The following is a 24,846-nucleotide window of genomic DNA, read 5'->3' as shown; positions in this document are numbered from 1 at the left end:
TTTTCCGAAACAACTATTTCGTATTTATCTCATCTATTTTCCGAAACAACTATTTCATATTTATCTCTTCTATTTTCCGAAACAAATATTTCATATTTATCTCTACTTCCGAAACAAATTGGCCCTACAACTATTTCATATTTATCTATAGCCCTATTTTCCGAAACAACTATTTCATATTTATCTCTTCTGTTTTCCGAAACAACTATTTCATATTTATTTATCTTATCTTATTTACTAAAGCTTAACCCCTGAAGCTAACCCTAACCCTAATATTCCCCCCCCCCCCCCCCCCCCCCCCCCCCCCATTTTTCCCTCCACTTTTCTGAGCCATTGGATCATGCACACTTAGGCGCCGTTCAATTTTAGCCATTGATCATATTTCATATTCATCTCTTCTATTTTCCGAAACACCTATTTCCTATTTATCTCTTCTATTTTCCGAAACAAATATTTCATATTTATCTCTACTTCCGAAACAAATTGGCCCTACAACTATTTCATATTTATCTATAACCCTATTTTTCAGAAACAACTATTTCATATTTATCTCTTCTGTTTTCCGAAACAACTATTTCATATTTATTTATCTTTTATCTTATCTTATTTACTAAAGCTTAACCCCTGAAGCTAACCCTAACCCTAATATCCCCCCCCCCCCCCATTTTTCCCTCCACTTTTCTGAGCCATTGGATCTTGCACATTTAAGCGCCATTCAATTTTAGCCATTGATCATATTTCATATTTATCTCTTCTATTTTCCGAAACAACTATTTCGTATTTATCTCTTCTATTTTCCGAAACAACTATTTCCTATTTATCTCTTCTATTTTCCGAAACAAATATTTCATATTTATCTCTACTTCCGAAACAAATTGGCCCTACAACTATTTCATATTTATCTATAGCCCTATTTTTCTGAAACAACTATTTCATATTTATCTCTTCTGTTTTTCGAAACAACTATTTCATATTTATTTATCTTTTATCTTATCTTCTTTACTAAAGCTTAACCCCTGAAGCTAACCCTAACCCTAATATTCCCCCCCCCCCCCCCATTTTTCCCTCCACTTTTCTGAGCCATTGGATCTTGCACATTTAGGCGCCATTCAATTTTAGCCATTGATCATATTTCATATTTATTTCTTCTATTTTTCGAAACAACTATTTCATATTTATCTCTTCTATTTTCCGAAACAACTATTTCATATTTATCTCTTCTATTTTCCGAAACAACTATTTCAAATTTATCTCTACTTCCGAAACAAATTGGCCCTACAACTATTTCATATTTATCTATAGCCTTATTTTTCCGAAACAACTATTTCATATTTATCTCATCTGTTTTCAGAAACAACTATTTCATATTTATCTATCTATATCTATATATAAAAGTTAACCAATAAGCTAATGTTAGCCCTAATTTTAACCTAAAAACGTATGCTAACTTTACTGTATTACCCCTGACCTATTTAATTAATTAACAGATAAACTTCAAAATCCTATTACTATTTTGTTGCTCATGAAGCTGATAACAAAACAACACAACACACGCGTTTTCTCTTTCCCAAAACAAACACGTGTTTCTTCTTCTTCTATATATAAAAGTTTACCAATAAGCTAATGTTAGCCCTAATTTTAACCTAAAAACGTATGCTAACTTTACTGTATTACCCTTGACCTATTTAATTAATTAACCGATAAACTTCAAAATCCTATTACTATTTTGTTGCTCATGAAGCTGATAACAAAACAACACAACACACGTGTTTTCTCATTCCCAAAACAAACACGTGTTTCTTCTTCTTCCTTTTATCATCATCACCACCGCCAACCCTCTCCCTCTCTCTCTCTTTCCTTTGTTTCTTTTTTTTTTTTCATTATCTTTTCAAGAGTTGCTTTAAAAACCAATTGTGGTTGTGATTTTTTTGTAGCGGCTCACGGTGACGGTTTTGGTGGTGGTGATTTCCTATAATCAAATATCGAAATATCGCCGCCGTTCAACCTCATCAAGGCAATAAGCCTCTTCAAGTTTTCGTCAAAGAGAATGCTTCCATGCAACATCATTTTCAAGACCTTCGATCCCTCGGTATGCGTTTTTAGTTTCGTTACGTTTTGATCGATTTTGGTATCGCGATTAGGGTTTTTGTATCGCCGGTGTTGTTTTGATTGATTTTTTCGATTTGATAGGAAATGAGCTTGAAGAAGCTAGAATTCTTAGTGAAACGGCACGTTCGCGGAAGGATTTTTGGGGGAAATTGGAATTCGGCGAAATTGGAATTCTTAGTGAAACATGTTCTCTTTCTCTCAATTGAATCTTGAATTCCTCTTTTAGGTCATAATTTAGGGAATTAGTTCTATCAATTGAATCTGGATTTTTATCAATTTCAACTCTGTGTTTTTAGCTTACCCATTTGATAAAAAAAAAAGTTGTTGGGATATATATGTGGTGCTCATCGGATAACAAAAAAAATTTGCGTTTTGAATGTTATTGCCACTGTGTTTGTTGTTATGTTATTTTATTTTATTAGATTCTTTGGTTAATTGTTTCCTTCTATTTTTTATAGTTGGAAACTGCAATCTCTATTGGAGGGGTGGAACTGCACCATTACTGCTCACCTTGGATGTGTACGTTTTATTCTGGTCTAGGCTCCTTCAATTTGTGTTGGTTTTTCTGCTATCAATGTTGGTGATTATTTGCAACAAGTATCATGCAAGTGGTAAGTATTGATAGTGGTGAATGGATGTAGAATTTAGGTGTCTCATAATTTCTCAGTTTGTAGCAGCTGAGAAAGAATAAGACATGATGTTGGGATTAATTCATGCTTCAATACCAAGTAGAAGTTTGGCTCTTTTTTTCTACTGTGTGGCAGGCATATATGTGTATTGAAGTGCGTGGGATTGCGTGTTTAAATTATCATCATCTTTGTACAAGCGCTACAGACATTTTACTCTTGGATTTTTGTTGTTGTTGTTTATGGCATAAGTTTTAATATATGGTGTGGGGATTAAAGAGTTAAGTTGCCCTGTTGCCTTTGTTGTTATAACACTCTTAAGGAGGTAACCTCTTCCTTTTGCGAGATAAAGAACATGAGGTAACTTTATTTCCGATATTAGTTTTAACATTTGGTCTTTCAATTTGATTGTTATTATTTGTACCTTCTTTCAATTTGGTGTATAATTACTTTCATCAATAAGTAACAATATCATGTAAGAGATGAAGAACACCAATTTCTGTCATGAATTGATCTTTTTTTTTTTAATTCAGCATATATTCATAACAGCCCCGGCACAAGTGCCTAAGAGGGCAAGGAAGCATACAAAAAAGCTACAGGCAGCGCCAGCAGAAAATAGAAAACCCTAAAACAGAAGAAATGCCATAACAGCAGGACTTAGACCACTCCAAAGCTAGCCCATGCCAACACAAACTGCAGCAGCTACTGTCACAACCAGTAAGTGGCACCAGCCACAACCTCAGTTAGCAGCAGAAGAAGCAAGACAGCAGCCGAAAGCGCCCGAGCCAACCTGATCCAAAATTACCTCCTTAAACAATCTTGCGGGTTCCAACACTATCTAAAAAAGGCTTGCTGCAATTATGGACTTGATGACATTTACATCGATTGATTATTGGTAAATTGATCTTCCGTAGTTGTTTAGGTTTTAAATTTTATTTTATATCCTCCTTGCAGTTATTGTATTGGTGACATATAGTGTACCTTTTGTTTCATATTTCAACCACGAGTAACACTCAATCTTTTACAAGTGTTAATGGGACCCAAATAATTCTTTTGTGTGGTAGTGGATTTGTTTTATTTCTATTTGGCTGATGAGATTTTGTTGTTTGCAAGGACTGCTCTGCTCTTTTGCTGAGTTTTCTACATCTGTTTATTGGGGGTAGCAGAGTTTTAGATCAGTATTGGGGCTGTTTGGTGGTGTTACAAGGTTGGATAATTTGCAATTTGTCCAAATTTTTCCAGCAGCTGGCTTAGCTTTGGTTTTGGTTGTGAAGTTGAACATGTTCTTTAATGATAACCTCAAGGATATTGCTTTATAGTGTAATGTATCTGTTTGTGTAATTCTCGATATATATAATGCATTATTACTTTCTAATTCTTACTGTTCTAATGCATATGTTGCCTTAATTCTATTTTTTTAATTGAAAGGATTTTATTTTTATAGCATAAATCATTTGACTCTCAAATAGTTTATATCAAATGGTGTTTTCTCTCAAATAGTTTGATTAATTGAAGTTGCTTGCTGAATATGACAACTATATATCAAAACGAGAAAGATATCTATCGACTGGGAGATTATTTGGAGCAAGTTCTCAACCGGTTTAGTTGTTTGAGCAGCAGGTTTTGCTTCTGCCGTAATAGGTACTTACCGAGCAAGATCCTCTTATTGCGGATGGTCTAAATACACTTTTTCAGTGTAAAAAACGCTACTCAACTACTTACAAATTGAACCATGGATCTCTTTTTTAAATTATTTAACGTCTCAACCCTTTAAATATTGGAATACATCTTATATGATAGAAAGTTAATTTAATATAGGTTGATTTATAAATAATTATTTACTCAAATGTTAAATAGCACGTTAGACCCGTGCGGCGCACGGGTCATAGTCTAGTTTATAATAATATGCATAATATGATAATTATAGACCCCCGCGGTGCCCTTTCTTTATTCGGGAAGACTCCTAAATAAGTCCACTTTGCTTTCTTTTTCCTATGACCTGTTGTAATGTAATGAACTAATGTATGTGGTTGTTTAGTTGTATTAAACAATCTTTTAAATTAAAAAATTATATATATATATATATATATATATATATATATATATATATATATATATATATATATATAGTTAGGATCCGTTGACACCAGGTGTCAACGGATTCGTTGACACCAAATCTCAACCATTCATTTAAGTTTGATCAAAGGCTCATAATTCTCATTAAAAGGTTTCCATAAATTTCCAATTTTCTTGGTGTAGAGAATCACGCTCTTTATTTTCATTTTAGGTAAACAATCTGCTCTTTATCAATTTAGTGCTTGAAAGACCAGCAATGTAATCAACCTTCAAGAATGTTTCTTCTCACCGATCTCAAATTATACAACCACCAATTATTCACACCAGTAAAGTAATTGGATTTAAATTATATGAGAATCGTTCCTTCAACCAATTTTTTTCACGTGAAAACTCAATTGGCCGATCCCATTTGACTTAGGTTTCTTTAACCAAATTTTTACACCTAATAATGATTCTAAGGCGGAAAAAAGGATATCAAGAAAAGGTACTATGATCGTCTCTCCCCTTGAATTAATTAATTTAATTTTTTATTGATGGTGATTGGAATTAAGTTATGAAAAAAGGGGGATTAAAAGTGTGCAGGTTTTTGTGAATGATCATTCATACTTGTCCATCATTGTAATTGATTTGTAGTAAATTTGCTTGATTCTAAACATTAAGATAAGAAGGGGAAAACTAATCTTATAAAATTGAAAGGGGGAAGCTGGATAGAGAAAATTGATAATAACAAAGTGATGTTTGAAATTATGAGAAACATAATCAAAAGTTATTCCCTTTTTCTGGACAAATCGGAAATAAGAGAGCAATCTAATCTTATGATGGAATTTTTTCTGCAAAAATAAAAGCCGTGAGTGTGAGTTCAGGAAAAGGAAGAAGAAGAGGTGTGATTTCTTTTATCCACTAAGGAGTCTTGACGTGAACAACTAAAGTGAATAAATCTATGCCGTTAAGATGAAAAAAAGGACGGATAGGATTTGGTGTCAACGGATTCCTTTGACACCTGGTGTCAACGGATCCTGACTCACATATATATATATATATATATATATATATATATATATATATATATATATATATATATATATATATATTAAAGTTAATATTTGTTAATCTTAAAATAAATGATGTAATATATATGTTAAATATTCAATTTTTTAATTTAAAAAAATTAAATTAATGTATATCGTAGAAGTGGGAGGATCAATGAGACTCCTCTCCAAAGTACAAGGCTCTTGAAATCTAATTTGGAAGCTCGAAATTTCCTTAGAGGTAAAAAAAACTTTGTGACGAATATGTAGGAATTTTTTACCAACTCGTGTACGCCTAAAAGATAAAGGATTCATATGTCTTATGAATTGTACACTACGTACGGTGGACAATGAGGGGACACTTTATTTATTTTTTCAATGTCCAAGTAGCTTAAATGTTTGGAGCATGCTTCCTTTCTTTTCTTCCATGTCTATTTTGCTACAAGATATGGAAAACACAAATATTATCTTTAAAAAGATTTATCTAAGGAAGGTGCGACTTTATTTTGTTGTGCGTCGTGGAGTATCTAGAAAGAAAGAAACAACAAAGTGTAAAACAAGTTAATTGATGCTCAATATTTTGTTATTGAGAGAGCAAAAGCCATGCTTCATGGTTGGCAAGATGCTTGTAGGATTTGTAATACAATTTGTGCACAGCGTAACGAATGAAATGTGAAATGGATCAAACCATATGAAGGAAGATTTAAGTGCAATATTGATGTTTCTTTCTCCGCATTCTAATAGAGTGGGAATACCAGTTTTTATAACGGTTGATACTTACATTTTTGTTTTGACAAAAACTGAATGGTTTATTCTAGTCTGTTAGGTACATGTTGGCAAAACTCTTGGATTATTATCAACTTTAGAATGGGTTCATCAATGACATTTGAGATCTATCGATTTTTAGCTTGATGCCTAAAAAAGTGGTGGATAGTTTTTTATCAGCACGTCAACATGTTACAGAGTTTGGAATGATTATTCATAATTGTAAAACTATCTTTGATCAATATTATGTCAACTCTAGTGTTGAGTTTATGAGGAGACAATCAAATTCAAATGAAGCAGCCCATAGATTAGCTAAGGATGTCACATTCTCGGCTGGTTTTTAGATTTTTGTAAAAATATAGATTGTATTGAACACATTTTAAGTAAGAAATACTAAACTCCTCTCTTTATAGAAAAAATGAGACCCCTCTCCTCTAAAAAACACAAAATGAGACCTTACTCTTGTGACAATTCCGGCATATCTGATGTGGCGTTCTTGATCGAATTTCTCTCACGTTCAATTTCAACTCTCCAAAGAATGAAGCAACAACAATTCCTTCAAAAAAAAGTCTTTTTTTTTTTTTGTGATCATTTATTTTTGGTGAATATCAACAACGGTTCTTGTGATTAAATTTGATTAAGATTTCAGAACTAGATTATATTTGATTTTAAAATATAAATTAGAGTTATGATTTGATTAAATTTCATTTTATTGCTGTTAAAAAAAATTGATTTTATTCAAACTTGTAATTAAGATTTAATTTTTTTTATTCTTGTCATAGCAAAAAATATATATTTTTCATATCTTTACGGAAATCTTTTGGGTCAATGAAAAATGAGATATCTCTATATATATTACATACCCTTACTTCTAAATTAGGGTTATGATTAGATATAATTTTATTTTAAGGCCATTCAAAAAAGTATATATGATACAAACTCTTTTTTTGACGAAAAAATTATACAAACTTGAAATAAAGATTTAATTTTTTATTAGTATCAGAACAAAAAATATTTAATTTTCGTATCTTTAAGGAAATCTTTTGGGCCAGTGTAAATTGATTAATCAAGATATCTCTATATCTCTATATATATTGCATACTATTACTTCTAAAGATCACAATATAGATTTTCCATGAACTGTTCAGTATAATTTGAAGCGAGAATACTCTTCTTCAAGCTTATCGACTTTACGATTCCAAAATTTCTTATTTTGTAACATTAATGGCCCTCAACTCTTCTTCCAATAAGGTTATCGCACCCACTGATAATGAACTTCTACAACAATTCCTCTACAACAAAATTCACAACAAACCTTTGCCCAATCATATCACCATTCTTGAATACGATTTGTTCAGCACCGTAAAGAATCCATGGGAGATTTGGGAAGAGTTTGGAGCTTCCAACTCATATCGTGGAAAAGACCTATACTTCTTTGCAACCTTAAAGAAGAAATCTGCCACTAGCTCACGCGTAGTTCGCACCATTGGACTTGGTAGATGGGAAGGTGAAGATGCTGGGAAAAATATATTGAGCAAAGACAAGAACCAAATCCTCGGCATGAAGAAACGTTTTCGCTTTGAGAAGAGTGACACTTCCCAAGATGGTGGATGGATCTTGCATGAATATAGCCTCCACAATTCTTTGATGAGCAATCCTTTGGTAAGCCCTAGGTTCCAATATCTGTAGCGTTTAGAAAGAATTGCACTCACTTACCTGCAAGCAAAAATATTGTTGCACAAGATAAACCAAGAAAGACAGTCGTTCCTGAACCTGCGGCAATCACCATACCTGTAAGTTACTACTTTTATTAAATCTATAATTACCAAAAGATTTGATGGTTTTATTATTGTTTTCCTCCTTTGGTTTTAGTTGATTCTTTATGATATTGATATTGTTGTTTTTCCGGTAAAAAGATTAGATTTTATGTCTTCTTTCTAACTTCTTTCCATCCAAAAGGATTAGATAATGTGCGGATTATGAACTGTGCTAGGGTTTGTTTTACTTTTAACCTTTATCCATTCTATCCATTCAAAATATTTCTTTGGAAAATTTTCACATAAGCTTTGATTGATTTGATCATAAACGAAATCAATTTCCTATTTTAATGATTTGCTAATCATTGAAGTATTTTTTTAAGGGAATCATTTAACTACTTAACATTGTTCTTTTTCATTCTGGATTTGTAGGGCAAGAGAAAATATATAATTTATGAAGAACCAAGAAACGAATCAAACGGTACTGGGGTTAATACCAAGTCTCAACGTAAGGAAAAAGAAAAATATGTGGAATGGCCAAAAGAGACTATTGTTCTTGCACTCGAAGCACCCACCAAATCTGTAAGTGCTACATTTACATTTTTTAATTATTGTTGACACAGATTTTAGTTTGTTGTGTTTTTAAGTATTTTTATTTTGTTGTTATATATTATTTATTAACAATTGATCGTATGTAATACATTTTTATAGAGATACCCTATTTGTCTATAAGACAATGATTTTTATAAATTACTAGAGTCAAGACTTGAAAAGGAACAGTAAAACAGTTACAAATAGGTTATTTGAACGGTAAAATTTGAAGAATAAATAGGAACCAAAAATAAAATTCGCCAATTTTATTGAGATAAAAACATATGATTCCTTTTGTAAGAAAAACATATGAATCCTTTCTATAAAAAAAAAGCATATGAATCCTTAACATTTTCCATAATCAAGAGGAAAAAAAAAACAAATACAGTCGACCTTCACATTTTATTTAGGGTCTAATATTATATTGAGTTAGAATAAATCAGACTAAATCACTTTACATTTTAATTGTGTTGATCTTTCAATCCCTTATTATTGATCTTTCAATCCTCTTTCATTCTCATATTGTAGCAGAACAATAATGGTTGGTTGGGGGAAGATATTGACCAAAATCCAAGTAATCAACTTAACAATGGAAAAAACAAGAATGAAGATGATGGTGATGCCATTACAAGGAAAGAAGAAGATGGTGATGATATTATGTCTTGGCCTGAGTTGTTTTCCTTGCAGCTGAGAGAGATGAATGAAGGATGCTTGATCGAAGAGGAAGATGTTCCAATGATTTCCAATCAGTTTTATAAGGACTTATTGTCGGAAAATATTAATATAAATTAAATAATAGCAAATATTGCTAATTAGCTCTAGTAGTATATGGTTGATCAATTGTTTCTTTCTAAATTTTACATTTTTCATTTATTTTTCCTCTGGTTGTGAATAGTCTAAATTGCAAAAAATGGAAACTATTGTTTCTAGGAAAAATTCCTATACAAATTGAGAGTTTCACAAACTGTATATCAACCATTAATTAATCCATATCCTGCAAAAGGGTAGATCATTTTTTACCTTTGCTTAAAGATCATACTATCACCGAGCAGATTTGTAATTAGAGACGACTCCGGACTCAAGCACAGATAAATCGCTTAGCTTCATTGGTTAAAACGAGACTTTGTGTCTTCCACGACCAAGTTCAAACTTATTTTATTTTAAAAGGCCTAACTATAAAATTTGTTGGCAAATTTCTCTTTAGGCACCTAGGATTACTCACAAGCACCTTGAACATCCAAAAGTACCTCTAACGGTAGTTAATTATTGTTTGTTGCTGAACGGCAATTAACTTCCATTCTCTTGTAAAGAGAGATTTAGTTACTTCACCCCAACGCAAAGAGGGATTAAGTTCAGAAACGATAATGATCATATCTAGTTTTGATCATAGTTGAACAAGATGTTGAACTGCACATATCCAACCAATCTTGATTGCAAATAGATCTGTCTAGTCTTCTTTCACTGTGTCTGCTCCACTTTCCCACATTTGTCTAAGTGAATTTTGCACCTCTTGTTTTCAAATAAAGCAAATCAAAGTTGTCTATCCATGTCTGAAAGTTAATCATAGGTGGCCTAGCTAGAGAGTGTCTACCTTGGTGCTCTTAAGCCACCAAGATAGTATTGAAGTCACCAATAAAGTTCCAAGGGGAAAGAATACTGAGTTTGAAGATTACCTAAAACATGCCAAAGTTGCTTTATGTAGTTGCTCTTTTAATTTCTTAGTTGGGATTAATAGGTTTTACCCCCCGTAATATAGGTCACTTTTGGTTTTCCCGCCTGTAAATTTTTTTTGTCAGATTTCGTCCTTGTAAATTTTTTTGTTTTGGAATACTCCCCTAGGCCAGCTGACTGTGCATTTTCGCTGATGTGGCACGCTGACTCACCTTTTTCTGATGATGTGGCGCGCTGACCGTATTATTATTTTTATTTTTTATTTTTTTATTGTGAACACGTGGCATTTGTGATTTTTTTAAAAAAATTCTTAGAAAATTTTAAAAAATACGAAAAAAATTAATAAAAAACCGAAAAAGAACTGGAAAAATTAATAAAAAATTAAAAAAAATCACGAAAAATGAAAAATAATGAAAAAATTCTAGAAAAATTAATAAAAAAATCTGGAAAAATTTAAAAAAATTCTAGAAAAAATTAATATATATCGAAATTTTTGAAAAAATTATAAAAAAAAAATTCTGAATTAAGTTCCTGAAACATTCTGGAAAAGATTAAGTTCCTGAAAAATATCGAAACTTTTATTTTTTGTATAAAAAATAAAAAAAACAAACTTTTCAATTTCGAAAGAAAATTTTGAACTTTTTTTAAAAAATTACGAAATATATTTTCTTTTTATTTTAAAAAATTTCGAAATATTTTAAATTCCTAAATTTATCTTTTTTTTTTTAGAAAAATTCATAAAAAAAATAACACTTCTTATAAAAAATTTAGGAACTTAAACTATTTCAAAATTCTTTAAACTAGTAAGAAAATATATTTTGAAATTTTTTAAAAAAAGTTTAAATTTTTTTCAGGAACTTAATCTTTTTTAGAATTTTTCAGGAACTTAATTAATATTTTTTTATAATGTTTTCGAAATTTTCGATATATATTAATCTTTTCCAGAATTTTTTTAAATTTTTCCAGATTTTTTATTAATTTTTCTAGAATTGTTTCATTATTTTTCATTTTACCTGATTTTTAAATTTTTTTTAACCATTTTTATTAATTTTTCCAGATTTTTTTAATTTTTCCGGTATTTTTTTTCATTTATTTTTAATTTTCTAAGAATTTTTTTATTTTTTTAAAAAAAATCACAAATGCCACGTGTACACAATAAAAATAATAATACAGTCAGCGCGCCACGTCATCATAAAAAGGTGAGTCAGCGTGCCACATCAGCGAAAATGCATAGTCAGCTGGCCTCGGGGGTATTCCAAAACAAAAAAAATTACAAGGACGAAATCTGACAAAAAAATTTTACAGGGGGAAAACCAAAAGTGATCTATATGACAGGGGATAAAGGCCTATTAGCCCTTCTTAGTTTAAGTTTTGATGACTTTTGTTAGGTTGATGTTTTGTGTTGTTTGTTCATAAGTAATTGCTTAGTTATGTTAAAGCACCCTAGTTAATCTCATTCTCGAAATCGTCTACAATAATGTCTTATGTGTTCTTGCATTGATATTAAGTTTAGGTGATCCTTACTATCCAAGTTTTCTCCAGATTTTACATTTTAAATTTTTTGATTCGATTCAAAAAAATTCCTTGCAACATTTGAATCAATTCATTGTTTGCCTCGTTTGTTTGGTTAAAATGTTTTAAATCGATTCAATTTGCTTTTGAATAAATTCATTCAGTCTCTCAGTTATCTGCATCTTGGTTATTGAATTGTATCAATGTTCTTTAGATGGTATCATATATTCATCTTCTGGAAACCTTGAATCGATTCAAATCTATGTCTATGAAATTTGAATTGATTTAAATATATGTCTATGTAACTTTCAATCGATTCAAAATTCTTGACATTCGTGTCAATCTTCATATCAGTCAGATTTCCATTTTTACACTATAGGATCGATTCACATATATCATGATACGATTCAAGTTTGTTTTTCTAGTGTTATTTTGAGGCAAGCTTGTTCATTTCTCTCACACCTATATATACCATCACCCACTCATTTTCTCACTTATAGAATCAATTTCCAAAAACAACCTCTCTCTTTCTACAAACTTCTTCAGATTAAACACTTTTTCTAAGAACTCTTGTAGACTTTGAGATCTAGATTGCTAGGGTGTTTAACAATTATAAGTTGTTGGAACAAAATGTGTTTAACAATGAACCTTAAAGAGTTTTGATGATAACAAGGTATTAAAAATTGTAAAATTGGACTAGCTAATATTTGTTCAAGTGTACAGGACCATAGTTAAAAATTTACATCATATAAAGGTTCTGAAGAACAAAAAGAGAGCTAAGGAATCAAGAAAAAGAAGCTTGAAAGCATCTGAAGAAGTGCATCTGAAGAATGATGACGTCATCAGAAGCTGATAGTCATCATAAGCTGAAAGTCATCAGAAGCTGATAGTCATCAGAAGCGGATAGTTCAGAAGCAACTTCATCAGAAGCTGAAGCTCATCAGAAGCTGATTATCACCACAAGTTGAAGATTCAAGGATCAACACTTCAAAAGCTGTCTATTGGACTCGAAAACATTGCAGAAGGCTAGTGGAACCTTGCAACGGTCACTTTGGTGAAGATTTCAAGGATTTGGAAGCTTATTTTCAAAAAGCGTTGACATTGTACTTTGTACGAACTGTACAACCACCTTCTCCACTACTCTGTTTTGTGTCCACGCTACAAGACAAGAAAACAGCTCCAGAATAACAGCTATGCCTGCAAAGATGTTCCTTCACAATGGGAATGGATTTCAAATTGGTTCTTCATAGAACAACAACCAAATCAGGCAAAAGATCATTGGTGAAAGATCAAGCTTCAACAACGACACCTTGATGTGCTGGTAATTTCACAACATCTCTTTCACACCTCTATATAAAGGAGTGAAGACTTAGAATTTTGGCAATGTTGAACGAAAGACTCTCAACATTTTTACAAGTGCCAAACCTCTGCTGAAATTGTTCTGCATTCACTTAGAATTTCTGTTTCTCAAAGTTCTAGTCTTAGAAATTCTTAAGTCTTAGAGTCTGTATCTGATTGTATTGTGAGCACCTTTGATTGTATATCAAGTGTTCAACCTCAAACATTATTCTTTGTAATCTTGTTTGTTTAGAAGTCTCTTGCAGTTATGCTTGAGCATAAAAGTCTCTTGATTGTGTTCTTGAGCATAGGAAGACTCTTGCAAAGTGTGCTTGAGCAAAGGAAGTCTCTTGCTGTGTGGTTGAGCAATTGTAATCATATATTACATTCTAGTGAAATCTGCTTGGAAGTGCAAGGGGGACTGGACTACTTCCGGATTGTGGAAGGAACCAGTATAATTGCTTTGTGTCTTTCTTCTTCTTCTTCTTCTTCTCTCTCTCTCTCTCTCTCTCTCTCTCTCTCTCTCTCTCTCTCTCTCTCTCTCTCTATGTTTTATTCCGCTGCGTTCAGATTCTGTTTATCACTTCAGAAACTGTATCACTTAGCTTCTGATCAGTGTGTTCAGTTTTTAGGAGAAACGAAGAATTTTTAAAAAACACAATTCAACCCCCCTTCTTGTGTTTTTCTCACCTTCAATTGGTATCTAGAGCCTTGGTTCTGTTGATAACATCTAACAGTGTAACAGTCCAAGATCTGAGGAAAACATGTCTGGTGAATCTCCTATTCCTACTGGTCAAACTAGCTATAATAATGTCGTACATGATTATAGTGATAGTAAGAAATCCAGTGTTGGAAAGATTCCAAAGTTCAACGGAGACCCTGAAGAATTCTCTTGGTGGAAAACCAACTTTTATAGTTATGTCATAAGTTTAGACGAAGAACTCTGGGACATACTAGAAGAAGGTGTTGGTAATGACTTGGTTCTTGATGAAGAAGGAGCTGTTGTTGATAGAAAGAAACATACTCCTGCTCAGAAGAAGATCTACAAGAAGCATCACATCATCAGAGGAGCACTTGTCACTGCTATTCCTAAAGTAGAGTACATGAAGATGAGTGACAAGTCTACTGCTAAAGCAATGTTTGCTTCTCTTTGTGCTAACTATGAAGGCAGCAAGAAGGTCAGAGAAGCAAAGGCTCTTATGCTTGTACATCAGTATGAGTTGTTCAAGATGAAGGATGATGAAACTATTGAGGAGATGTACTCAAGGTTTCAAACCTTAGTCTCTAGACTGCAAATATTGAAAAAGAGCTATGTTGCTTCTGATCATGTGAGCAAGATACTCAGGAGTTTGCCTGCTAGATGGAGACCAAAGGTGACTGCCATTGAGGAAGCTAAAGATTTAAACACTTTAAATGTCGAAGATCTTGTTAGTTCTCTCAAAGTTCATGAGTTAAGTCTTAATGAACATGAGTCTGCTAAGAAGAGTAAATCAATAGCCCTTCCATCCAAATTCAAGTCATCAAAAGCTCTCAAAGTGGTTGAATCTGAAGAAGAAGAACCATCATGTTCAGATTCTGAACCAGATGCTGCTGAGATGGCTATGCTCTCCAACAGACTTCAATATCTGGCTAAGAAGAATAGGAAGTTTCTGACCAGAAGGAGTAACTCCAGAAGCTCAAGGAAAGAAGATCAGAAGGGATGCTTCAACTATAAGAAGCCTGGACATTTTATTGCTGATTGCCCTGATCTTCAGAAGGAAAAGTCAAAGGACAAGTCAAAGAAGTCAACATTCAAACCAAGCAAATTCAAGAAGCAGATTAAGCAGAGTTTAATGGCAACCTGGGATGATTTGGGAAGTGAATCTGGATCTCATAAAGAGGAAGCTGATGAAGATGCAAAGATAGCTGTTGGGCTGGTAGCAACAGCAACTTCAGAAGCTGGATCAGATTCAGACTCAGAAGATGAAAACGAGGTATATTCCAAAATTCCCAGAAATGAACTTGTTGAGTCTCTTAAAGAACTTCTTACACATTTTGAAGTAAGAACCAATGAGTTGAAGGATTTAAAAGAAAAATATGTTGATTTAATGAAACAACAAAAATCAAATCTATTGGATCTGGAAGCTTCTGAAGAAGGACTTAGGGGCTTTGACTTCATTTGTAAAACATATGAAGACAAGCTCAGGTTCTTATGTCAGAAGCTACAAGAAAAGTGTAATGAAAAACCTTTAAGCAACCATGAAATTGCTCTTGAGGATTTTATCATGTCTGGTATTGACAGAAGCAGAGTGGCTTCAATGATATACAGCATTTACAGAAACAATGGCAAAGGGATTGGCTTTTCAGGAGGGAAACCTAATGAAATCAGTCTCAAAGCATGTTGTGAATGCATCAAGGAAGGATTGAAAACCTTCTTTGTACCTGAAGGTGTTGAGTTGGAAACTGTTGTTCAATCAGGACCTGACGCTTCTGGCTCTAAGGCTAAGATTACTTCAAAGCCAAAGAACTCTAAGCCAAAGGCTATGATCAAATCTGATTCCAAGACTTCAAAGATCAGGATTCTAAAGAGATCAGAACCTGTTCCTCAGAGTCTGGTGAAACCAAAATCTGAGGTTCTGAAGTCTAAGTTTCAGAAGAAGACAGTTACTGCTTCTGAAGTACCAAAACCAAAGGTTGGAAAACTTAAGGTGATGGTTAATCAGAAGCAACCCAACTTACAACACAAGGTACAAGAAGTGAAGAGTAAAACTTCTAGTACTAACCTGAGAGGACCCATAAGACAATGGGTACCTAAATCTGAAAATGTCAATGTTGCAGATATGTCTAAGAGCAAAGGTGAAACAAAAATCATGGTACCTGGACAGCGGTTGCTCAAGACACATGACAGGAGGGAAGTCTAGTTTGCTCAGCCTAACAATTGGTAATTCCTCTACCTCAATTAATAATGTATGGTTGGTAGATGGTCTTGAACATAACCTTTTGAGCATTAGTCAATTTTGTGACAATGGTTATGATGTGTTATTTGAGAAAGCCAACTGTACTGTAATCAACAAGGAAGACAAATCCATTGTATTCAAGGGAAAGAGGGTAGAAAATGTCTATAAAATCAATTTTTCTGAACTGGCTGACCAGAAGGTGATTTGCCTTCTGTCAGTGAATGATAAGAAATGGATGTGGCACAGAAGGTTGGGACATGCTAACTGGAGATTAATCTCTAAGCTTAGTAAGTTACAACTTGTCAAAGGCCTACCAGACATTGACTATCATTCAGATGCACTCTGTGGTGCATGTCAGAGAGGGAAAATTGTGAAATCATCTTTTAAAACCAAAGACATTGTTTCAACCTCCAGACCCTTGGAACTACTTCACATTGATTTATTTGGACCAGTCAGTACTGCATCCTTATATGGAAGTAAATATGGATTAGTCAATGTTGATGATTACAGCAGATGGACTTGGGTGAAATTCCTGATGAGTAAAGATGTTGCTTGTGATGTACTCAGTAGTTTCTGCACTCAAATTCAATCTGAAAAAGAATCAAAGATTTTGAAAATCAGAAGTGATCATGGTGGAGAATTTGAAAATGAGCCATTTTAAGCTTTTTGTGAAAACATGGAATTGTCCATGAATTCTCTTCTCCTAGAACTCCACAACAAAATGGGGTTGTAGAGAGAAAGAATAGAACTTTACAAGAAATGGCCAGAACAATGATCCATGAAAACAATTTACCAAAACATTTTTGGGCAGAAGCAGTGAATACAACATGTTATGTCCAGAATAGGATCTATATCAGACCTATCTTGGAGAAAACTGCATATGAACTCTTTAAAGGAAGGAAAACCAATATCTCTTACTTTAATCAATTTGGATGTACATGTTACATTATGAATAACAAGCTCAACCTAAATAAATTTGATGCCAAGGCCCAAAGAGGAATCTTCTTAGGTTACTCTGAAAGGTCAAAGGCATACAGAGTGTATAATTCAGAAACACTTTGTGTTGAAGAATCTATGCACGTTAAATTTGATGACAAATAGCTTGAAGATAAAACTTCAAAGCAAGGTGAAAGTTATGCAGAGATACAGGTTCCTGAAGATACTCTAGAACCTGATCAGATCGCTGAATCTGAAGAAAGTCCAGAAGCTGAACCCACATTAGAAGCACAAGATGAAGCTGCTTCTGATGAAGCTGCTTCTGATGAAGCACAAGACGGCTCACATCAAGCAGATCCTCCCAGAAACACATTCAAGCACAAGTCTTCACATCCAGAGGAGTTAATCATTGGAAATAAAGATAGTCCAAGAAGAACAAGATCATACTTCAGACAAGAAGGTTCAATGATTGGACTGATCTCAATGATTGAACCTACAACAGTTGATGAAGCACTTTCAGATGATGGATGGATCTTAGCTATGCAAGAAGAGTTGAATCAATTTCAAAGAAATGATGTGTGGGATTTGGTACCCAAACCTCAGCACAAGAACATTATTGGAACAAAATGGGTATTCAGAAACAAGTTGAATGAGCAAGGAGAAGTAACATGAAACAAAGCAAGGCTTGTTGCACAAGGTTATAGTCAACAAGAAGGCATTGACAACACTGAAACATTTGCTCCAGTTGCAAGATTGGAAGCAATCAGGTTACTTCTTTCCTATGCAGTTAATCATGGCATAATATTATATCAAATGGATGTCAAGATTGCATTTCTTAATGGTGTCATAGAAGAAGAAGTGTATGTCAAGCAACCTCCAGGTTATGTGGATATTAAATATCCTGATCATGTTTTTAAACTGAATAAATTACTATATGGCTTGAAACAAGCTCCCAGAGCTTGGTATGATAGACTAAGTAATTTCTTAATCAAAAATGATTTTAAAAGAGGACAGGTTGACACAACACTCTTCAGAAGGACCCTTGGGAAAGATATTCTTGTTGTGCAAATATATGTTGATGATATAATATTTGGTTCTACTAATGCATCTCTTTGCAAGGAATTCTCTAAGTTAATGCAGGATGAATTTGTAATGAGCATGATGGGAGAGCTGAAGTTCTTCCTAGGCATTCAAATCAATCAATGTAAAGATGGAGTCTATGTTCATCAATCAAAGTATACAAAGGAGCTTCTGAAGAAATTAAAGCTTGAATATTGTAAAGTGATGAACACTCCAATGCATCCTACGTGCACATTAAGCAAAGAAGATGAAGGAGCTAAAGTAGATCAGAAGCTATACAGAGGTATGATTGGTTCTTTGTTATACCTCACTGCATCTAGGCCAGATATTTTATTCAGTGTATGCATGTGTGCAAGATTCCAATTAGATCCTAGAGAATCTCATATGACTGCTGTCAAGAGAATCTTTAGGTATTTGAAGGGAACAACTAATCTTGGACTCCTTTACAGGAAATCCTTAGATTATAAGCTAATTGGATTTTGTGATGCTGATTATGCTGGTGATAGGATTGAAAGAAAGTCAACCAGCGGCAATTGTCAATTTCTGGGTGATAATCTTATATCCTGGGCTAGCAAAAGACAAACAACTATTGCTATGTCTACAGCAGAAGCAGAATACATTTCAGCTGCAAGTTGTTGTACACAACTACTTTGGATGAAACATCAGTTGGAAGACTATCAGATAATTACTAACAGTATTCCCATTTATTGTGATAATACTGCTGCTATTTGTTTGTCTAAAAATCCAATTTTGCATTCAAGAGCTAAGCATATTGAAATCAAACACCATTTTATCAGAGATTATGTTCAAAAAGGAATTTTAGATATACAATTTATTGATACTGAGAATCAATGGGCTGATATATTTACTAAGCCTTAAACTGTTGAAAGATTTGATTTTATAAAGAAAAATTTGAACATGCACTTTGTGTCTGATTAAAGCTTGCTTGCTCCTGAATAGGATTTTAGGTTCTGAAGTCAGTTCAGAAGCAGTGGTCCATCAAAAGCTCTTTATTGAGGTTCTGAGGAAAACATGCTTCTGATGATGACGTCAGCATCTGAAGTTCAGAAGCTGGATTTTATGCTCCTGAATAGTTGAGATAGTGGAAACGTTGGGAGTTACTTTATTTGGTAACTCCTGGCCCACTAACTTGGCAGTTACTCTGAGAACTTCTGACATGGCTTATCTGTATTGGTGTATAACTTAAAAGGGCAATGATGATTTTAAAAGCTTTGAAAGTACTTTCACGCGCCCCCAATGTCATTAATGTTATGTTTGTTTGTCTCTTTTGAATTGCAATCGTTTTTACTCTTAACACATTGTCAATTCACACACTACTCACTTCACAACAAACACCTTGCTTTCAAACCTCTTGCGAAGTAAGCACAATTCTCATAACCCTAGAACCCTAAATCCTCTTCATCTTCTTCATCATTATTCAATGGCATCCTCAAGTTCGAATCAACAAAATGTCCAAGAATCTACTTCAAACATGCAACGACAAGGTGCTCCAGAATCTGGGTCAGCTATCAAACCAAAGACCAAGCATGTCCATTCCAGCAGAATCTTTGATCGTCCAAAAGGAAACACCTTTTAACTTCGCTTCTCTGAAGAAATACGATGTGGACATGGAAGCTTACATCAAACCTCAAAAGTTACATGGTTATTTCCATATGTTGAATGGACCAACATATGAGGTGGAAGAGAAACAAGTTGTAGAGAGAGATTCTAGTCTGAAAGGAAAGACTAGAGAAGAAATGGGTCTGAAACCTTTTGAAGGGTTGGAGATTAGGTCAGCAGTAATGGGTGTTCTAGTAACCATCACGGAAAGAGCCATTGTTAAAGCCTGCAGGGTATCTTCAAAAGGGTATTTCAAGTGGGATGTCAAGGATGATGTCCTGTTAGAAAGCTATGTAAGATTATTCTGCAAAGGAAATCCAAAGGCTAAGACTACTGAAATGGAGATTTGTCACAGACTGCTCCTGAAGTTTAGTGCTAATTGCTTCTTTCAAAGAGGAGGAGGAGTTGATCAACCCAACAAGGATCATCAACTAGCCTTATACTCCATGGCTACTTTTAAGAGGATTGACCTTCCAAAATACCTCTTGCACCATATGTGATGGGCTATCAAAGAAGGTATCAGCAGGGAAAGAAAGCAAGTACCTTGTGGAAGGCTTCTGTCAGAAATCTTTCACCAAGGTAAGCTGTTAGAGACTCTGAGAAGATACAAAGAAGTATCTGATAGCTGTTTCACAGTTATCACTTCTGACCGTATCTTAAATAGCAAGTCCCTGTATGCTATGAAGATCATCAACAAACCCCTTATTGATGAGAAGTGGATAGAATTAACAACAGCTGAGTCAGAACCTCTTAAGAACTTTCCCTCAATCATTCAAGAAAACAATCCTGTAGTCCTGGCCAGTCTGGTAGCTGCTCATGCCAGAGAATCAGGAGTCAACACTGAAGCTGTTGCTGCTGCTCCTGATGTAACAAAAGGAAAAAGGGTCAGAACTCAAGCTGAGTCTGATGCCTCTGATGTTAATCCAAAGAAGAAGAAGAAAGTTGCTGCTGCTTCTATTCCAAAGAAAAGAAGAGGAAAAACAGAGCGCGTTATCACCAAAGAACAACTGGATGAAGTTTTTGAAGCAATAGATAAAGAAGAGCATGAGCCCAAGAAGAAGAAGGCTCCTCTTCAAATTGTGAGTTCTATGGTTTAGGTAACTCCAGCTATGAAAAGGATGGCTAAGGAGTGTGCTGATGATTTCAAAGCAAATAAGCAAGATTTGAAAGCTCAGTATGAACTAGAAAGAGATGAGAAACTCAAATCTCTTGGCTTAGAAGACTGTGATAGATACTACAAGGAGAAACTGGCTGAAGTCAGGGAAATTGCTGGTATGGCTGCTGAAGATGATGCAGACGAAGAAATGATGATTTTTGTGGAGAAAGCTCCAGAAGCAGAAGCATCAGAAGCAGTTCAAGTAGCTCAGGGAGAGAATCAAAGAACAGCAGAAGCTGATGCTTTAGGATCTGCTTCAGCAGAAGCTGATAACTCTATCAAGGTACTTCAGATTCCAAACCCCTCTAGACCTGTCTCACCCTCTTCATCTCAACCACCCTCTTCATCACAAACACCTGCACCTAAACAAGTAGAAGACAACTCTGTCTTAGATAATCTGGTCAGTCACTGCTCAGGTGAACTACCTGATACTAACCTTAACTCAGAACAAGCCCCTGAAACAGCTTCTGAAGCAGTTACTTTTGATTAAGTTATTTCAGATAGCCCCCAACAACATACATCAGAACCACAAATGACTTCATCACCCCAACAACAACCAACCAACACTCACATTGACCCACAACCTGACCCTCAACCTGAACAAACATCACCTCAACCTACAGATGTCTTCAAACCATCATCCCCTATCAACTCCCCTACTGTCACTTCAATGGATGTTGACACTGATAATCAAGTTAACTTCCAAGCTTCAACTTCAACCATTCAAATTAACCCTGACCAACCATCCTCATCTACCCAATCTAAACCTGTTCAATACCTTTCTCTTAGTGCTTCTGGCCAACCCCCAGAACTAGAAATTCTTGAACAACCACCCCAAGACATCCTGGAATCTAAATACATTGTAACTGAGCTACTCAAAATAAGTTCAGAGATGCAAGATATGATCCAGCTCGGAGAATTGATTGACCTGCCTGTTGCTTATTAGGAACAATGGTCATCTTTGAAGAAGAAAGCTACTGATCTGATAGATGTTGTAAGCAGAAAGTGTGTCAGGACCAAAACTACTACTGTTAGAAGATTTCTGGAGAATCTGATATCAATTGAGTAAGTTAGAACTCCAAAGCTGTGCCTGACAAATGAACCTTTCTACTCAGAAGCAGACTATGTGACAAGGGAAGCTAGAATCTTCAAGATACTGAAACAGAAGCTGGCCAAGCAACAGGAGGAATCAAAGGCATGGGAAGAAGCTCTTCTTCAGAGGCAACTGGCACTTGAAGAAATAGTGAAGAAGCAAGCTGAGCAAATGGAGAGGATGATGAACATGATGCAACAACAACAACAACAACAACAACAACAAACCAAACCTTAGTTGCATACCTTAGCTGATTGTTTTTGTTGTTTTTCTTCTGAACATCTTTTGTCTTGCATTTTTTTTACTGTTTCTGAATATTATTGAAATGAATGAGTATGCTCTGGTACATATTGCTTTGATTTACTTTGCTCTGATTTACTTCATTTTATTTCTGCTCTGATTATACTGTGGTAAGATTATAGGTTCTGATTATAATTATACTCTCTTCATATTTAAGTTTTTCTCAATATTTTTTTGTCTTTTCTGCTTGATTTCTTTTTGCTAATGACAAAAGGGGGAGTATATGTGATAGTATTTAAAGGCTATGAGCCCCATTAATGATATTTGAAAAATACTTTGAAAAACTACTATCATTTTTACCTGAAAGGTATAAGCTATGAACGAAAGAAGGAGTATCAAATTTCAAATAAAATTAAATGGACCATTCTTCTTATCTATAATCTACTTCTTTTCATTTTTTAAGCTCTGATATTATTATTGTGCGCTCAATGAATTTAATTAACCTGGATAGAACTTAGGAGGAGCTTACAAACCTCACCTTAGAGGCTATCAGACTCAGGGGGAGTTAGAGCTTACAAACCTCAGACTCTGAGCTTACAAACCTCAGAACCCCAAAGTCAACTTGTTAATTAAATTAACAACAATTGATCAATTTTAAATACTATTGTTTGTCATCATCAAAAAGGGGGAGATTGTTGGAACAAAATGTGTTTAACAATGAACCTTAAAGAGTTTTGATGATAACAAGGTATTAAAAATTGTAAAATTGGACTAGCTAATATTTGTTCAAGTGTACAGGACCATAGTTAAAAATTTACATCATATAAAGGTTCTGAAGAACAAAAAGAGAGCTAAGCAATCAAGAAAAAGAAGCTTGAAAGCATCTGAAGAAGTGCATCTGAAGAATGATGACGTCATCAGAAGCTGATAGTCATCAGAAGCTGAAAGTCATCAGAAGCTGATAGTCATCAGAAGCGGATAGTTCAGAAGCGACTTCATCAGAAGCTGAAGCTCATCAGAAGCTGATTATCATCACACGCTGAAGATTCACGGATCAACACTTCAAAAGCTGTCTATTGGACTCGAAAACATTGCAGAAGGCTAGTGGAACCTTGCAACGGTCACTTTTGTGAAGATTTGAAGGATTTGGAAGCTTATTTTCAAAAAGTGTTGACATTGTACTTTGTACGAACTGTACAACCACCTTCTCCACTACACTATTTTGTGTCCACGCTACAAGACAAGAAAACAGCTCCAGAATAACAGCTATGCCTGCAAAGATGTTCCTTCACAATGGGAATGGATTTCAAATTGGTTCTTCATAGAACAACAACCAAATCAGGCAAAAGATCATTGGTGAAAGATCAAGCTTCAACAACGACTCTTTGATGTGCTGGCAATTTCACAACGTCTCTTTCACACCTCTATATAAAGGAGTGAAGACTTAGAATTTTGGCAATGTTGAACGAAAGACTCTCAACATTTTTACAAGTGCCAAACCTCTGTTGAAATTGTTCTGCATTCACTTAGAATTTCTGTTTCTCAAAGTTCTAGTCTTAGAAATTCTTAAGTCTTAGAGTCTGTATCTGATTGTATTGTGAGCACCTCTGATTGTATATCAAGTGTTCAACCTCAAACATTATTCTTTGTGATCTTGTTTGTTTAGAAGTCTCTTGCAGTTGTGCTTGAGTATATAAGTCTCTTGATTGTGTTTTTGAGCATAGGAAGACTCTTGCAAAGTGTGCTTGAGCAAAGGAAGTCTCTTGTTGTGTGCTTGAGCAATTGTAATCAGATATTACATTCTAGTGAAATCTCCTTGGAAGTGCAAGGGGGACTGGACTACTTCCAGATTGTGGAAGGAACCAGTATAATTGCTTTGTGTCTTTCTTCTTCTCTCTCTGTTTTATTCCGCTGCGTTCAGATTCTGTTTATCACTTCAGAAACTGTATCACTTAGCTTCTGATCAGTGTGTTCAGTTTTTAGGAGAAACGAAGAATTTTTAAAAAACACAATTCAACCCCCCTTCTTGTGTTTTTCTCACCTTTATAAGTTTGGTTTGTTTCAAGGATCTTGGCAGGGCATTAAGGATCTAAAGGAAGAGTGGATACTTTTCACCTACAAAGGCAATTATGGGGGTTGTTTCTCAAACATTCAAGGTTCATGGGATCAAAGCAAAGACATGGCAAAGAAGGTTTCTCGGAGTAGAAGATCGAAGGATTTCATGCAATTTTGAGATTCGAAGACCTTGTGGATTGTTTAATTTCAAGAGAACTTGAAGATTGAATTTTTTTTTTTGAAGAGACTGAAGATTG

At 34.3% G+C, this 24,846-nt stretch overlaps 1 protein-coding gene, 1 long non-coding RNA gene and 1 pseudogene across 3 annotated transcripts; all 3 read left to right on the top strand.

The window, feature by feature from the left end:
* Positions 1-2,182: 2,182 nt before the first annotated feature.
* LOC146954228 (uncharacterized) lies at positions 2,183-4,110 on the top strand. 2 transcript variants are annotated; one of them, XR_015012437.1, is made up of 4 exons: positions 2,183-2,295; positions 2,568-3,095; positions 3,269-3,630; positions 3,849-4,110. It is a non-coding gene; the product is annotated as an uncharacterized LOC146954228 (long non-coding RNA). The 2 variants fall into 2 exon arrangements; XR_015012436.1 differs by having other exon boundaries at positions 2,213-2,335.
* A 3,718-nt stretch (positions 4,111-7,828) lies between these two features.
* On the top strand, positions 7,829-9,744 carry LOC146954227 (uncharacterized; annotated as a pseudogene).
* Positions 9,745-19,894: 10,150 nt separating this feature from the next.
* LOC146954226 (uncharacterized) lies at positions 19,895-20,545 on the top strand. The gene has a single exon (XM_085743987.1). It carries the CDS (start codon positions 19,895-19,897, stop codon positions 20,543-20,545), a length of 651 nt encoding a protein of 216 aa, XP_085600113.1.
* Positions 20,546-24,846: the final 4,301 nt, after the last annotated feature.

Source organism: Medicago sativa, chromosome 1, assembly GCF_051527215.1.
Source record: "Medicago sativa cultivar Bolivia chromosome 1, Bolivia_mono, whole genome shotgun sequence".
Taxonomy (NCBI): Eukaryota; Viridiplantae; Streptophyta; class Magnoliopsida; order Fabales; family Fabaceae; genus Medicago; species Medicago sativa.
Note: the sequence above shows the minus strand (reverse complement) of the source record. Positions and strands in the feature narration are given on the sequence as shown.

Bases quoted from the DNA above. Each gene is read 5' to 3' on its own strand.
- LOC146954226 (XM_085743987.1), top strand. From the start codon at position 19,895: ATGTCCAAGAATCTACTTCAAACATGCAACGACAAGGTGCTCCAGAAT.